Source organism: Caenorhabditis remanei, chromosome IV (assembly GCF_010183535.1).
Source record: "Caenorhabditis remanei strain PX506 chromosome IV, whole genome shotgun sequence".
Classification (NCBI taxonomy): domain Eukaryota; kingdom Metazoa; phylum Nematoda; class Chromadorea; order Rhabditida; family Rhabditidae; genus Caenorhabditis; species Caenorhabditis remanei.
In genome coordinates, this window is record NC_071331.1 from 5,464,082 (window position 1) to 5,480,768 (window position 16,687).

At 35.4% G+C, this 16,687-nt stretch overlaps 2 protein-coding genes across 2 annotated transcripts; both read left to right on the plus strand.

Annotated features, from left to right (window-relative positions):
• Positions 1-1,580: 1,580 nt before the first annotated feature.
• GCK72_012488 (uncharacterized protein) lies at positions 1,581-3,914 on the plus strand (the record flags this gene model as incomplete). The annotated part of the gene is made up of 8 exons (XM_053729155.1): positions 1,581-1,630; positions 1,677-1,916; positions 2,513-2,676; positions 2,719-2,831; positions 2,909-3,038; positions 3,160-3,274; positions 3,373-3,583; positions 3,666-3,914. 8 exons carry the CDS (start codon positions 1,581-1,583, stop codon positions 3,912-3,914), a joined length of 1,272 nt encoding a protein of 423 aa, XP_053583927.1.
• Positions 3,915-11,955: 8,041 nt separating this feature from the next.
• Positions 11,956-12,522, plus strand: GCK72_012489 (uncharacterized protein; the record flags this gene model as incomplete). Its single annotated transcript, XM_003094678.2, has 2 exons — positions 11,956-12,139; positions 12,299-12,522. 2 exons carry the CDS (start codon positions 11,956-11,958, stop codon positions 12,520-12,522), a joined length of 408 nt encoding a protein of 135 aa, XP_003094726.2.
• Between the last annotated feature and the right edge of the window lie 4,165 nt (positions 12,523-16,687).

The following is a 16,687-nucleotide window of genomic DNA, read 5'->3' on the forward strand; positions in this document are numbered from 1 at the left end:
TAATAGTGAAAGTGATTTCCAAAAACAGCTGGACCACGCCTATTGTAGACATAATTCTGAGAATTCTTCTCATACATTCAGATTTTTCATATACAAATCAGAAATGACATATATATCAATTCCTGTTTCTTCTGAAAAACATACAACCACACAGAAAAGGTCGGATCTCCAAGGTATACGAGGGATTGCTATATTATCAGTTCTTGGTTTTCACTTCTTGCCGAATCAGCTTCCAAATGGATATCTTGGTGTGGATCAGTACGTTTTTGATATTTGAGTTTCAGATTCTGTTTCAGATTTGTAATTCAGATTCTTCGTGCTATCCGGTTTCCTTATGTGTATTTTGCTGACTCGTTCTACAGTTTCCTCCAACAACTTCTCCATATTCCACTATATTTTTGGATTCTACTACCGGAGACTCAAAAGGATACTCCCTTTGTATCTCCTTGTGATCGTAGGATCCCTGATTGCTCTCTTCCAGTTATTCCCTGACACTGCATACGAGACAAATCTAAAATCAGGGGAGAAAGCGTTGGTATTCATGTCGAATCGATGGAAAACTGAAGCGGAGGACTATTTTTCGATGGTGAGAATATATATATACGGTTTCAGCTATGACATATGCATAGTTCAGTCCTTATCACTTACTGTTTGTTCGTAGTTATGATTTACAGTACCGGTCAAACAATTATGGATATTGACCGTTTTCAGTTGAAATTGTCCAACTTTGAGAGGGTGTTACGGTATCATTGATATCCCACAAAGTAAATTATGTATAAACCATTCAGTCCAAAAGTATAATTTTATTTTTGTTGTTGACAACTTTTTTGTACGGACACTCCCTAGCAAGTTACATATCGACAAAGTAATTTCTCCTGCAAATCGACCAATTTCAGTGTAAAATTGCGTGATTTTTGAGCTGTCCCCTTAAAATGGCCATAACTCTCTAGGGAGTGCCCGTACAAAAAAGTTGTCAACTACAAAAATGAAGTTCTACTTTTAATTTGTGTAATTCATTAAAAATTTAATTTTTGGAACGTTCAGAGTTACCATGACACCCTCTCAAAGTTGGACAATTTCAACTGAAAAAAGTCAAATTGTACATCTTTCTGCACGGTACTGTATATGTTTCATAGTTTCAACTAAAGCATATTCATAGTTTGGTTCTTTTCACTTACTTTCCTATTTGACCACATTCCAGCTCTCCACCGCCATCGACATCTTCACCCACACCTGGTCCCTCTCCATTGAAGTCCAATTCTATTTCATCATTCCCATTCTATATCTTCTTATTGAAAAACTCTTTCATCTGAAAATCTACAGTTTTGTATTTTTGGCTATCGTTTCTTATACCTATTCTACACTTTTCTGCACTGAAAATGAGGCATTCATCAGTTTATTCGCAAGGGTTTGGCAGTTTATGATTGGTGAGTTGTTTACGGAGAAAGTTACTGTTACAGCGAAAAGAGATTTTAGGAATCATTGTTGGTCTGATCAGTATAAATAGGCATAAATTAGCCGGAAAAAGTAACGATGATAATTGCTTTGAAAGTATAGTCAAATATACTTCCTTAGTTTTGATGATTGTTATCATACTGTGTCCTATTGAACTACCCTCCTGGATTCTAAGGTACAGTATTTAATCACAATTTCTTCATTCTAAACATCGTTTCCAGGCCCCTCTTCACTATATCCACTGGAATCCTCATCCATCTCTCCTCTGACGATTCCATTCTCTCCAACCCTATTCTCACTTACATCGGGGATATCTCTTACTCTCTATACCTAATCCACTGGCCATTGTATGCCCATTGGAAGTTGGTACTAAGTCATGGAGAAGCTGTCAATCAGGAATTGCTCACTGTGTTTTTGATATCGGTTATGTTGGCGGTTTTCAGTTATGAGTGGTTTGAGAGGTAAGAGAAAGCGAAAATTCTCACAATCAGAAGAAAAAATAGCTGAGAAATTACATATGTAGTTTTTGAAACATGCGATTTTTGTTCCAAATGGTACCTTGAACTAACTGTAAGACGTGCCTTGAATCACTTAGACGTTTCTCAAAACATTTGAACGGCCATTAAGGTCCCAAAAGTGCTCAGAAATGTTTAGACGTCCCAAAATACATTTAGACATCCTAAAAAACGTTTAGACGGAACTTGCTCTGACGCCTGGGTGTAGCGCTTACCTTAAATCAGAGACATTCAAAACCTTAAATCTCTGGAAAAAAGTGCAAACAAGCTTCTGACTGCCTCTATTTTAAAGAATACGCTACTTCAAAGGTGCTCTTGATTTTTTCAGTATTCACGGGACGTCTAAATTTTCACAACTATCTTTTGAAACTTCAAGGGACGTCTGCAAATTTTTTGTAGTACGGTTAAACATTTTTTGGGACGTTTAAACTTTTGGAAAAAATAAACTGAAATAGAAGCGATTTCTGTGAATAAAAAAACAAATTCGCAGGAAAAACATGTAGCTTGTGAAACACATAATTTTTGTTATATTTTGGTTCCAGATGGTACCTCAAACTAACTGACCAACCTCTTCTTGTGCTTTGCTTCGTCCTCTTCACAGTCAACATTTGTTTCCTGGAATTCGATAAAGTCCGAGATTACCTTACTGCTCCTGCCATCGGTTCTCGACTAGATGGTTTGAATGAAAACCAAACAATCAGTTTTGGTAAGTCATTTCCTTTTACCCTAAAAACTTTGAAAATTCCAGAAGAAGTTGCCAGGATGCATCGAGAATGGCAGATGCATGACTTCCGTAATCTTCACGCGCCTTCATGTGACTATGGGGAATATACTGGACCACTTGGGGGGTGTAGACATAAAGTAGGTCATGAGCAAATGTAAAAAAAATAAGTGTTAGCAATAGAGCACTTTTGCAACCGGAAATGTTCATATTTCAGGGTCTTGATGAGAAGAATGGGAAGTTGAAATTAGTGATAATTGGAAACAGCTGGGCAGCTAATCACGCCAGGATAATTTATGATGAATGTGGAAAAAAGGCGAAAAGTATAGTGCAGTTCTCGTTGACTGGTGAGTATGAAAACTCAATTTATTTTTTTAATATTTTATGCCCTACATCCTTCAGAATTCTGCGAGTTTGAATATTGCGTTATTATGACATTCTGAAACTGAGAAACCTTATTTATTTCAGGTTGTGAACCATTAGTGGCTTTCCGATACAATACTGAATTATGTATCCCTACCCTTAAGACATTCGTGGACATCGTGGAAAAGGAGAAACCAGATTACCTATTTTTACTGTCACGGTGAGTGCAGAAGGTTTCTGTGATATTTAACAAAATCACTGTCAGACGCGCAATTGTATCTTACTTACTAATTACACATTACTTACATTTAATTTCAGCATGATCGACACCGGTGACTCACTCTCCTCCAACAGCACTGAGCTAGAAGATGATCCAGTGTTTCAAGCAATGAGGCTTAATATGAATCGACTGGTCAAACATGTAAAAAGGAAGATGTTTCTGTTGAATGCTCTGCCAATGATCTGGGAAAAAGCTGTCCCCGAGATATTGAAAAAAGTGAAGAATCGAGAGAATTTGGTAGAATTTGATGTGAGTTTTCTGTTTCTGTTTCACCTGCTTTATTTTCAATTCCTCGTCCCTAGTACTCACTGTCCAAATAATAATATTCCAGAAATCCCTAATATCAATTGACCCATCTCTCGCCAGAAGTCGCTACTCAAAACTAGTATCCGAATGCCCGAAATGCTCTCTTATTGACTATAAACCACTTTTCTACAACAATTCCACTGAAACATGGAGATTTTACGATGTGGAGAATAGCGGATTGACTTATTTCACACCACAAAACCATTTATCTTTTCATGGATTGGAACGTGTTAGGAAGGTTTACACGGGTATTTGTGATAACTTTGAGCAATGATTCTTCAATTTTTCTTTTAATAAATCAGACATAATTATTGTTATTCAGCTTGGTTTTTTTTTCTGTTTCGATAAGTCGTGAAAACTGGAACTAAAAACAAAATATATTGATCGATCGTCTTTCTTAGATTCATAATGTATGTTCAGTCAAATGTAGTCAAATGTAATAGTCAAATGTAGTTATGTTTAGTCCGTCAATTCCTTGCTCACAAGTCACCGGAAAATCATATCTATCACATCTTACTAATCACATATTCGGTAAGGTGTCAGTGGTCCAACCATTGAAATCGTTTTACGGTTCGTGAGGGGCCGGGCCGTGGGAAATTTCGGCCGATTTTTGACAAGTATGGGTTATCTGAAAGCAGTTGAGAAATTAGAGGGTCTCCACGTCCGAATGATAAAAATACAAAAGTTTTGTTTTACTTTATCTAAATGACAAATTGGGTTTGTAGTCATCAAATGAAATCTCTGTAACGGGGTTCAATAGTTGAAACGGAGTTTGATATATTTGACCTGGCGAGATCGATAGTTGTCTGCTTTTGACGAATTTGGATTTGTTACTTTTTGTAGAAAAAATACTAGTAAAAAATGAAAAAAAATGTCCGATTTTCGTAGCAATTGTTTTGTTCAAATTTGTTTTGAAAACAGAATGAGAAACAAAACATTTCCTGTGAAACCAATATAAAAATTTTCACGGTACACCGTGAATACACCGTTGTTTTCCGTTCAACTCACATTAATATCTCCTTTTGAAACTCCAGGACAAAAATTAAAATTTCAATTTCTAAAAAATTGATTTTGAACTAATGAACTGTTATTCTTCTACTTGTATTGAAGGATCGCTGAAACGATTTTTTTCTTTTTTTTCTGTTTCCTGCAAGAGTTAACAATTTAACAATTGCTAGCTTGTAGATTCCGATGTGGTCGAAAGTATACTTTTTTTTCTAAATTTAATGCTAGCAAGCTTCCGTGTCAATTTATCAATCACATCTCTGAACGGAAGAATACAAACGAGATAATGTGATTTATGTGGTAGATAAAAAGCGAATGTTGTTTGGAGAAAACGAGAAAAAATGGGTCGGATCCTTGTTTTTGATATCTTGTATTTTAATAAGAAGAAATGTTAATGTTGGGGAATTCACATTGGAAAAGTAAAGTGTACCGAAATGAAAGTCGATTGACTGTTTGTCATATTTTTACCGAAACAGTTCAAATAAAACTATCATTTTGTTTCAGTTAATTTAGCGCTTTGGAACTGAACATAATATTTGGTATGCTTAGTTGTTTATTTATTTATTTCCCAAGTTATCTAGCGATTTCTATTCTTGTCAGAGTGCAACTGTCGCTCACGCCTTCGTAGCCGTATTTAAAATTGATAAGTTTGGATAAATATGTCATTAAAAAAATTATATTTCTATCATTTTTAAAAGTTTGTGTTTCGGAGAACCTAGTTTTGGGGCGTCTTGCAGTATGAAAACGGTAAGCGTGTATGTCACCAATTCTCCAATTAAAAAACTATTTTTGCTCTCATTTTTTTCAGTTAGAAGATGTCAAGTTTGTAGCACTGTAATAGAAAATGAAAGCGGAAGTATTCTGCTTAGTGATCAATGCTTGTTTTGCGGGCATTTTCTAAAATTAGAAGTTAAGGAAAATGTAACAAAACACAAATTCCATTGCTGCTCTAGCCTTCTACTGAAATTATCACGAATCAGTGAAACATTAATCTTTGCTCTATGTAATCTGGAAGGTTGGAACATATATATTATATATATACAAACCACTTCATTTAAATCGAATTCTCGATGTTATTTAATTATTATGATCCCGTTTCATGCATATGGATTATTTTCAGTTTTTCTTACTTAAGTTATCAGTTGTGAACCACTATAAATTGTATTAATCCAATCGAATTTTTGTTTTTCTGTCTACCGAACTTTATTCAGGTACTGTTTACTGCAAAACTTCGATTACAAATTACATACTACATATACAGTACTGGCCATAAAGAATGCGACACTTGCAGTTTTTAGTAGAAAATGGTCAACTTTAAGAGTGTGACACGGCTTCCCTGATAGTCTTACAATATTGATTGTTTATGGAGTGTGTAGATCAAAAGTAGAGCTACATTTTTGTAGTTGACAACTTTTTTGTACGGACACATCCTAAGAAGTTACAGGCAGTCAAAGAAATTTATCGCAATTGTTGATCTCTTTCAGTGCTAAAAGAAGACATTTTTGAGCTGTTTACATTGACTGCTTGTAACTTCTAACCCGTACAAAAAAGTTGTCATCTACAAAAATGAAGCTCTACTTTTGCTCTACACACTCCATAAACAATCAATATTGTGGGACTGTCAGTGAGGCCGTCTCCCATTCACAAAGTTGACCATTTTCAACTGAAAACTGCGATTGTCGCATTCTTTATGGCCAGTACAGTAGAACCTGGATTGATACCAATAAACCCGTTTGTAATTAAGAGTAATTTGAAACCGTGCACTGGATAACAAGACCACCGTATTCAAAACATGTCATAACTGAACTATTTCATATAGATCTTTTTTTTAACTTGCTTACACTAGTTTTCTTTTGTCGTCCATTCTTTATATCAACTGAAACAAAACTTCTGAAAATGTTTCAGTAAATATCCGAAAAAAAAATTTTTGCTACGGTTTCACAATCATCACAATTCTTCACTAGTGAATTTCATCACAATTCGTCGTTTTTTCTAGACAATCAAAAAAAATAGAGTACCTGAAAGAAGTTGTGAAATTAAAGGGTAAACAGGTCTCAAAGATAGCAATATAATCACATTTTACTTTAAATGACAAATTCAGATTGTAGTTATCAAATAAAGTCTCTGTAACAAGGATCAAACGTTTTATGGGTTATACGGAGTTCGACATCTTCCAAGCCAGCAGACCGATATCAATGGTTGTCAGCTTTTGACTGATTCAAATTTGTAATTTTTTTGTTGAAATCAATACTAGTAAAAACAGATGTCCTCCCAACAGTTGTTTTGTATGAACTGTATTAGAAAGCAAAGTGAGAAACAGAACATTTCCAGTGAAACCAATAAAAAATGTTTTGCAGTGAGCGTACCCCTTTGTCTTCATTCTGCCTCATTTGAAAATCTCCTTTTGAAAATCCTGGACAAAAAGTTACCGTTTCGATTTCTAAAAAAATTGATTTTGAACTAATGAACTGTTATTCTTCTACTTGTATTGAAGGATCGCTGAAACACACAATAAACTTTGTTCTGCTTCCTGAAAGATTGAGAAGGTTTGCAATTGTTAACAATCTCGATCTGACTTTTCCCCAAATTGAATGCTAGCAAGCTTCCGTGGCAATTTATCAATCACATCTCTGAACGGAAGAACACAAACAAGAGTTTGTGATTTATGTGGTAGATATGAAGAAAATGTTGTTGGCAGATTGGAGAAAACATGTTAAAATATATCAGATTTTTTTTGATATCTCGTATTTCAACGAGAAGAAATATTAATGTTGGGGAATTCACATTGGAAAAGTAAAGTGTACCGAGATAAAAGTCGATAGACTGTTTTTCATATTATTACCGAAACAGTTATGTGCCAAATAAAGTTATCTTTTTGTGTTAGTTACTGGACTTCTTGGTACAAAAAGAAACATTTTATATTTTTTTTTAGTTTTTTTTATTTGCCAATTTTTCTAACAGCTTTCATTTATGCCAGATTGCAAGCTTATTTCTTCCTCGTATTTGAATTTAAAACTGATAATTTTGGATGAATGGAAATCCATTATGCCCTACAAAAATATAAAATTGAAATTTCATATTGCTTTCTTTGACCTTCTGATTTCTCAACTTTGTTTAGATATCCAATTTTCAAAAGGTTGTGTTTCAAAGGACCTATTTCCAGAGTGTCTTGTAGTATAAAAACGGTAAGGTTGAACTTTGATTTACATCTAAATGAAAGGACATCTCTAACACCATTGTGACTCTAGCCTTACACTGATAATATCACGAATCAATGAAAAATTAATGTTTGCACATAGACTGAAAGATGCGAAATTGTATTGTCAAAACAAACTTTCTTGACATTCGGTGTTTGCGGACCTAAGTTCCCGCGCTTAAAATAAGCCACGCCCTCTTTCCGTTGTCTCGGCTATATATTCAGAAAAGATCGGGGAGTTCGACTAATATCATAGCCGAGACAACGGAAAGAAGGCGTGGCTTATTTTAAGCGCGGGAACTTAGGTCCGCAAACACCGAATGTCAAGAAAGTTTGTTTTGACAATAGTGGTGTAAAAGTTAAATTGCGAATAATTGTTGAAAGCGTATTGAACTATATTTGATAGCATCCTGAAACACAAAACTTTTATTTCGGCTCTACAGAAAGAAAATCATAAACTGCTGACTTGAACTGGGAATAGTATTACGCTAGTTTTCTTTTGACTCCTCTTTTTTTTCTGAGAACTGCAAAAACTTTTGTAAATGTCAATTCAGTAAATATCCGAAACAGATATTTTGATACGGTTTCACAATCACCGCAATTCTTCATCAGTGAATGTCATCACAATGCTACGTTCGATACATCTTTATCAAAAAAGTTGATTGGAAAACGGTATTTTGATTTATAACAATTGTTCCTGTTACCACTTTTAAATTAGCGTTAGTTTAAAAAATTGGGATTATGTTATCTTTTAGTTCACATCATTTCCAATAATCTTATCTTCTTTGTCTGAATATCGCTTCCCTATTCACACCTCGATTACCAGTTACTATTAAATTTTTAATTATTAAGTAATCAATGAACTATTAGGTCTTTCAGGTTAACTGTCCGAGAAAGGAACATTGCCTCTGCGAATTAAAATTATCTCTGTTTCCACTTTACATATTATTTATTTGAAACATTCAAAATAGTTGTGTCTTTGTTATCTTCTTCCTACTAATGGAATAGTTCTGTCTGTGTGTCCAACGCTTCTCCCTGAATAACTTTTTTCTTTCTGAACCGTTTTTGCGAGATGTTTAAGGGTATACCCATAAACCTCCGACCGCTTCAATTTATTGGACCCCAGGTATCAGATTACTGTAGGATTACTGTAGCTACCGTAACCCAAAAAATGAAAAAGGGTTCCAAACAAAACGAGGGGAGACCAGACTTGGGTGGTAACAACCTCGGCCCCTCACTATGAGACCCAAAAAAAATTGGGCCGGTTACTGTAAGATTACGGTAGTTACAGAGTTTTGAACATTTACAGTCGAACCTGAATATCTTGGAAGGTTCAGATCCCCACTGATGAAGTACGTTGATAAATTTATTACCTCTGTAACCCTCTACTTTTCATTGGAACACTTTGCAGATTTTCTACTGCCATAGCCCTAAAGGGGTACTGTAGCTACAGTAACCCAAAAATCGGAAAAGCAGGTTCAAACTGAAAATACTGTGTCTTGACTTTGGTAGTGACACCCTTGGCACCATAAAACAAGCCTTCAAAACATTTTAGACAGTTTGGCCGCAAGATCCAGAAATTCCCAGAAGTTTCCAGAATGTTCCAGAAACTTCTAGAAAAATAGATTTGGAAACTTCCAGAAAATTTCAGAAAATTATAGACACTTCCAGAAAATTCCAAAACCTTCTAGAAATTTCGGAACATATCTGAAAACCGAAAAGCGTGAGAAAAAAGCGACGAAGCCGCGCCAGCTCTGCTGGTTTTTAACTAATCGTGGATATTCGATCTAATTCATAAACAGATATACAGCTTTTCCACCGAATTAGCGCATTTGCAGCTCGTAATTTCTGTGTTTTGAAACCAAAAGCGCACAGTCAATCTGATTTGCCTAGTCTGATAGAATCGTTAGTGTTATATCCGTTAACTCAATTATTTTTTGCTTTTGTTTTTGATGAACTGACGAGAATTGTAACTTGGATTGACAACTGTACTATTCAACCTTTTTGAAACAGGGAAAATTAACTGTTTCTGAGATGTATCTTTTAGTTAGTTCCATGTAGAGCGAGAATAAGAAAAGAAGTTTTGTAAGCCTAAATTCTATTTGAGTAGGATTCAGATTTTAAAGAGCAAAATCGATTAATGGATTGATCAGACTGATCAAAATATGAAAATCTACAAGCTTGATTATTTGTTTCACTTTTTTGCTGTTTCTGGAAATTTTTTTTTGGCAGAGATATTATATGTATGCAATGATAATAATATTGTCAAAACAAACTTTCTTGACATTCGGTGTTTGCGGACCTAAGTTCCCGCGCTTAAAATAAGCCGCGCCCTCTTTCCGTTGTCTCGGCTATGATATTAGTCGAACTCCCCGATCTTTTCTGAATATATAGCCGAGACAACGGAAAGAGGGCGCGGCTTATTTTAAGCGCGGGAACTTAGGTCCGCAAACACCAAAATGTCAAGAAAGTTTGTTTTGACAATATATTTCATTTTGTTTTCAACATTCAAACTTTTCTCACTGACAATCAATTTTTGAGGTAAATTAAGCAAAAATTGGATTTTTAAACATTAAAGATTAAAACACCGTGAGCTAGGATAGTGACTGGAATCCGTCAAGATCTGTTGAGGGATAGTGATGATAGTGATAGAAGATAGAGATAGTGATAGTAAGTGAGAAGTGATATCCCCGTTCGTGTCTGATGAGGTATCCTTATGGCTAGGCGTGACCAAGCAGGATATTCTTGACTAGGAAAGATAGAACCTAGTCCTGCAAGTGATTGTCAATTTTCAAGCTAAAGATTCAGAACAGTTTAAGTCGTCAGACTAAAAATGACAATGAGGCTGAAAAAGCCGAGCATAAGTTTAGCCTGGCTCAGACCGAAATTTGAAATGTTTGATTTTCAGTAGTGGCAGACATAGTGAATCGTCGACACTTCTTATGTCGAGAAATTGAGAAAATAAGCCGTTAGGAGAACTGTCCAATAGTTTTTCTATATTTGGAGGTGCCCTGAAAACATTTTGACAAATTATTTAACTGAAAATATACCTTTTTTTGTTGGTATAATATTTGCGATTTAGTAATCTCCTACAATTATATTTTTTCCGTGTCAGCTATACTCATAAGAATTTTAAAACATTTTTTATTTTTTTCCAAAAAGAAAACTGTTTCTCAGCATACAAATAACGAGTAGAGTTATATTTTCAACAATCCGAAGGCTCTCCTCCTAAAATACTCGTAAATGTACCCAACGTGACCAATAGAAATTCAAAAGAACACCTTATCATCACTTTCATCTCACACTATCTGTCACCAGTAACACAATTCAAACAAACACAAAAACTTTGAAGAGACACAGAACGAGAGAAAATTGAAAACAGAAAAAAAGTGTACATTCGCGTGGTTTGTAGTGTGCGTAGCCGATGTAACCTAGAGATTTTCGGCGGGAGGTAATGGACAATTGGTGGGGAGGGCAGTATAAAAGAGATGGATTGGGAATACATGTACTTTGAAAAAAGTTCTTATTTTTATTACTGACTACCGATGGCATCCTACACTGCTCAACGTGAGTTTCATAATTCGATTATTCCGAGATCAGAGATTTTGAATTAATTGAGTAAATATGAAATTTCAGAAACAGAAACATGTATTCATTTTTTTCATACTTGTCAAAGCCAAAATTCAAAATTTACATTTTTTTGAATTTCGGAAACTTTTGAACATTTTTTCGCGGAAAAAGTCAAATTTTCGACTATGATTTGAAGAAAATCTGAAAAATCATTAAAAACGTTCACATTTCGATGAAACATTGAAAAAATATCAAACAAAAATTTGAAAAAATTCCCCCACATTTTTTCTGCTCAGACCGCCCCAAGCCTTCGGATCTTCCCGGGCCTTGTCGGACCAGGACCTTGACAAATATGAAAAAAAAAACACTTTTTTCCGGAGGTTGATAATACCACTAGTTGTTCCAATACCAGTGATTTTGGGTGAACTGAATATGTATGAGATTTCAGAATCAGAAAAAAAGCATAAACTTTTTCCACATTTTGAACTCCGAGAAATAAATTCAGTTTCGATCCGTTCATATCTTTATAATTTTTTACTTTTATATGATAATTTCTACTTATATTCACTATCAAACCCGTTTTCCAGAAGCCGAAGCCGCTCTCAAGCCACAATTCGACGTCTACGCGAAAGCTGTTGATGATGAGAAATGGGATGTTGTAGAGGGATTCTACCATCCAAATGGAGTTTTGGTTCACAAGGATAAGGAATGCACTTTTGGAAATAAAGGTGAGAAAATTTAGTATATTTCCCGGTTTCATGGATAGCATTAGGGCTCTATCGAATTACGAATATTAGTAACAACAGTTCTGAATCATTTATTATTATTTTTGGTTTTATTTTCATTCAGCAACACACTGAAACATTTGAAAAATATGTCATTTCCAGCCATCACCGCTTACGTTGCCAAGTTTGCCGAAGGAACTGGAAAGTCTGTGGCCACAGTCTCCAACCCCAAATACGAGGGAGCTGGAGACTACCTGATCATCACTGCCGACTTCTCAGCTGACACTGAAAAAGCTGGAACCGTAAAGGGAAGATTCTTGCAGATCTGGAAGAAGGAGGGAGATAGACACTTGGTTTTCCATGATGAATTCGAAATTACTGCTTAGATTTTTTTCAGTTTGAAGTTTTTTTATGATGTAAAGAAAATGTGTTTTTGAGTAAATAAAGTGAATGAACATTTTACAAAGACATATTAGGTATGTATATCCTCACCACAATATCTCGAACCAAACAAATTAGTTAGAGTTTAAGTTGAACAAACTGGAAAAGATTTTGCTCTAATTAAAGCCATATTTTACTATCTCGTTTTTGAGCTTAGCCAATTAAAGAACACTTTTTACCCTTGAGGCCTAATATTCTAAAAAGGTAATCAAGCTTTGACCTCTGTCAAGTCATTATCCTCTTGGTAGTGGATAATGGGCCAGAGCGTGACATGCGGGTTAGCATGGGCATTTCAACTAAACGTTTACAGTTTTACAGTTTCTCAGACTTTACAAGCACATTTAATCTTTTTAATGAACAATGACACACTAGGTCGAAACTTTTATTAAGATTTTGTTACTGCCGCAAACTGTATTGTGGTTCTTAGAAATTCTGGAAATGAAGTGATTATAACATTTTAGAGTTGAAAGATACATTTTAATGGAAAATCTGAAACAGATGTATTTTTCTCTCTGCATTTAGGATTAAAAGTTTCTGAAAAATATTAGCGATGTAATATCTGAGAAAAAAACAACATTTGCATTATTGAAGTTTGAGAAACAGGAAAATAGCAAGATTAAAAATCGAAATTTAATTATCAATTTTAATTTCAGGAAAACGGAAAAAAACAATATGTCGAAACAGCTTATTTGTTTAAAAAATCACATGAACCGATATTTGAAACTGAAATATTTGTAAAGCGGAAAAAATTACCGTTTTACCAACAATGGTTCATCGATTGCTATATTTAGATCTGATGGGAACACGGCTGATGGGAATACAGTGCAACACAATTTATCAAAAATGTTCTACCATCCAAATGGAGTTTTGGTTCACAAGGATACATAAGGAATGCACTTTTGAAAATAAATGTGAAAAGTTTTGGTACATGTACAGTGCGTCCAATAATCTTAAGACACCCCCCTAAAATGATGATTACAAGAGAATAAGATATGATCTGAAAAAACTGTCAATGCAGTTCGATTTAGAATCTTTGAAAACCCCTACAGACAAATTTTCAAAAAAAAATACCTATTTCTGAGCACGTGACCTCAAAAAACACTTTTTTGGCCGTCCAAAAATGATAAGACACCCTCGATTTTTCGATTTTTCACGCATTTGACTAGTATGAAAAAGCTTTAAAACATTAATTATTATTCAAAAACACAAAAAAACAAAGCGCAATTCAATAACTGGTCTCTCCTCCATTGTTCTGAAGAACTTCAGTTATCCTATTTTTCATGCTTCCAACGAGAATTGCAGTTTTCAGTTGAAAATGGTCAACTTTGTGACTATGACACGGCCTCCCTGATAGACTCACAATATTAATTGTTAGTGGACTATATAGCATAGTTGTCCGGAATCCGGATTCCGGAAATTCCGGATTCCGGAATTCCGGGTTTTTTTGACATTCCGGTTCCGGTTCCGGATTCCGGAAAATGAAAATGTCCATTCCGGTTCCGGATTCCGGATTCCGGAAAATGAAAATTTTCATTCCGATTCCAGATTCCGGATTCCGGTTTTTTTGAATTTTTTTTCCGGAATTCTGAAGTTTAAATTTAAAATTTTTTTGAGTTTTAAAGACATCTGCATTACTTATTTTTCGGTTTTGAACCTCAAAAGTAGTTTTAAACTTTATATATCATTAAAAACACTCGAAAAAATGACTTGGCCTTGCAAATTTATCAAATCATTCCGGATTCCGGATTCCGAAATTCCGGAATTCCGGGTTTTTTCGTCATTCCGGTTCCGGATTCCGGATTCCGGAAAATTAAAATTTTGATTCCGGTTCCGGATTCCCGATTCCGGTATTTGAAAAACTTCATTCCGGTTCCGGATTCCGGATTCCGGAAAATGAAAAATTTGATTCCGGCTCCGAATTCCGGATTCCGGAAAATGAAAAATTTGATTCCGGTTCCGGATTCCGGATTCCGGTTTTCCGGAAAATGGCATTCCGTACAACTATGCTATATAGAACAAAGATACAGCTTCATTTTTGTAGTTGACAACTTTTTTGTACGGGCACATCCTAATAAGTTACAGGCAGTTTATGTGAACAGCTCAAAAAGTTTTCTTTTTAGCACTGAAAAAGGCAACAATTGTGAGCAATTAATTTGACGATTGATAACTTCTTTGGATGTGCCCATACAAAAAAGTTGTCAACTACAAAAATGAAGCTTTACTTGTGATCTGTATAATCCACTAACAGTCAATATTGTGAAACTATCAGGTAGGCCGTGTCACAGTCACAAAGTTGACCATTTTCAACTAAAAACTGCAAGTGTCGTTGGAAGTTGGAAGCATGAAAAATAGGATGACTGAAGTTGTTCAGAACAATGGAGGAGAGACCAGTTATTGAATTGCGCTTTGTTTTTTTGTGTTTTTGAATAATAATTAATGTTTTAAAGCTTTTTCATACTAGTCAAATGCGTGAAAAATCGAAAAATCGAGGGTGTCTTATCATTTTTGGACGGCCAAAAAAGTGTTTTTTTGAGGTCACGTGCTCAGAAATAGGTTATTTTTTCTAGAAATTTGTCTGTAGGGGTTTTCAAAGATTCTGAATCGAACTGCATTCACAGTTTTTTCAGATCATATCCTATTCTCTCGGAATCATCATTTTAGGGGGGTGTCTTAAGATTATTGGACGCACTGTAGCTGTTTCATGGTTAGCTTAAGGGGTTCTTAGGTTATGAGTTTTAGTTTGTGAACTGATCTAGAGGAATAATTATCTTTGGTTTTACATTTACCAACAAACTGAAACATTTAGAAAAACAATCTTTACCTATATCATTTCCAGCCATCTCCGCTTACCTCGCCAAGTTTGCCGAGGGAACTGGAAAATCTGTGGCCACTATCTCCAACGCCAAATACGAGCTCAGGTATTTTTGGGCAAGGGTTGGGCAACGAAACTTTCGATTGGGCCATGTGGCCCGTGGATAGGGCACAGAGCCCGCAAAAAGGGCCACATGGCCCAGTGGGCACAGGTTGGGCGCAGGTTGGGCCACAGGTTGAGAGTTAGGAAATACTTGGTGGATGTGGGCACAGGTTGGGCGCTTGGTGAGGATGAATGGGCACAGCATGGGCACGGAGTGGGCACAGGTTGAGAAATCGCGCTCTACTGCGCACTCTGATTTTTCGCCACGATTTTTCTTATTTATTTCGTTTCTTTTTCAATTTTATCGTCTTTTTATATAATTCTACTTATTTCGCACAGAAAATGAAACAAATCTAAACTCGACTTAACAGGTAAGACAGTATTTTTTATTTGTTTTTGTTTACTTTTGGTGAAATTTCAGCTGAACAAAAAATGATTTCAACAACACAAGAATCATCACCAACTACGCTCTTCAGCTGCTCATTTTCTTCTATCTTTAATATTTTTGCATTTAAACTGAATTTTTTGTTGTAATTTGTATATTTGTAGTTTTCACAAAAAATTATTTCCTTTTCCTGTATCCCTATGTTCCATCTTCTAGTTTGACCAATTTCAGCTTATATTATTCTATTACTTTCCATAATTATTGAAATAATTGTTTTGTGTTTGAATTTGACAAATAAATAGTAGAAAAGTACAAAAATGTGTAATCTTGTTAATTATTGTGATTAATGGGAAAGAGAAAAGGGAGCTGAATGCTGCGCGTTGAACCGAATTTCGGCACTTTGCCCACGAAATGGGCCAAGTGGCCCAGAATATGGGCATGATGGCCCGCGTAGGGCGGGCCATACTGCCCATTTGGTGGGCGACATGGCCCGTTTCGTGGGCAAAGTGGCCCAAAAATACCTGAGAGGGAGCTGGAGACTACCTTATCATCACTGCCGACTTCTCTGCTGACACTGAAAAAGCTGGAACCGTGAAGGGAAGATTCTTGCAGATTTGGAAGAAGGAGGGAGATAGACACTTGGTTTACCATGATGAATTCGAAATTACTGCCTAGTTTTTTTTTGGTTTTGAAGTTTTACATATGTATGTAAAGGAAATGTGTTTTTGAGTAAATAAAGTGAATAAACATTTTGATAAATGAATTATCGGCACGACAGGAAACATCCCCGAACCTACTTGAAGCTGTAAAT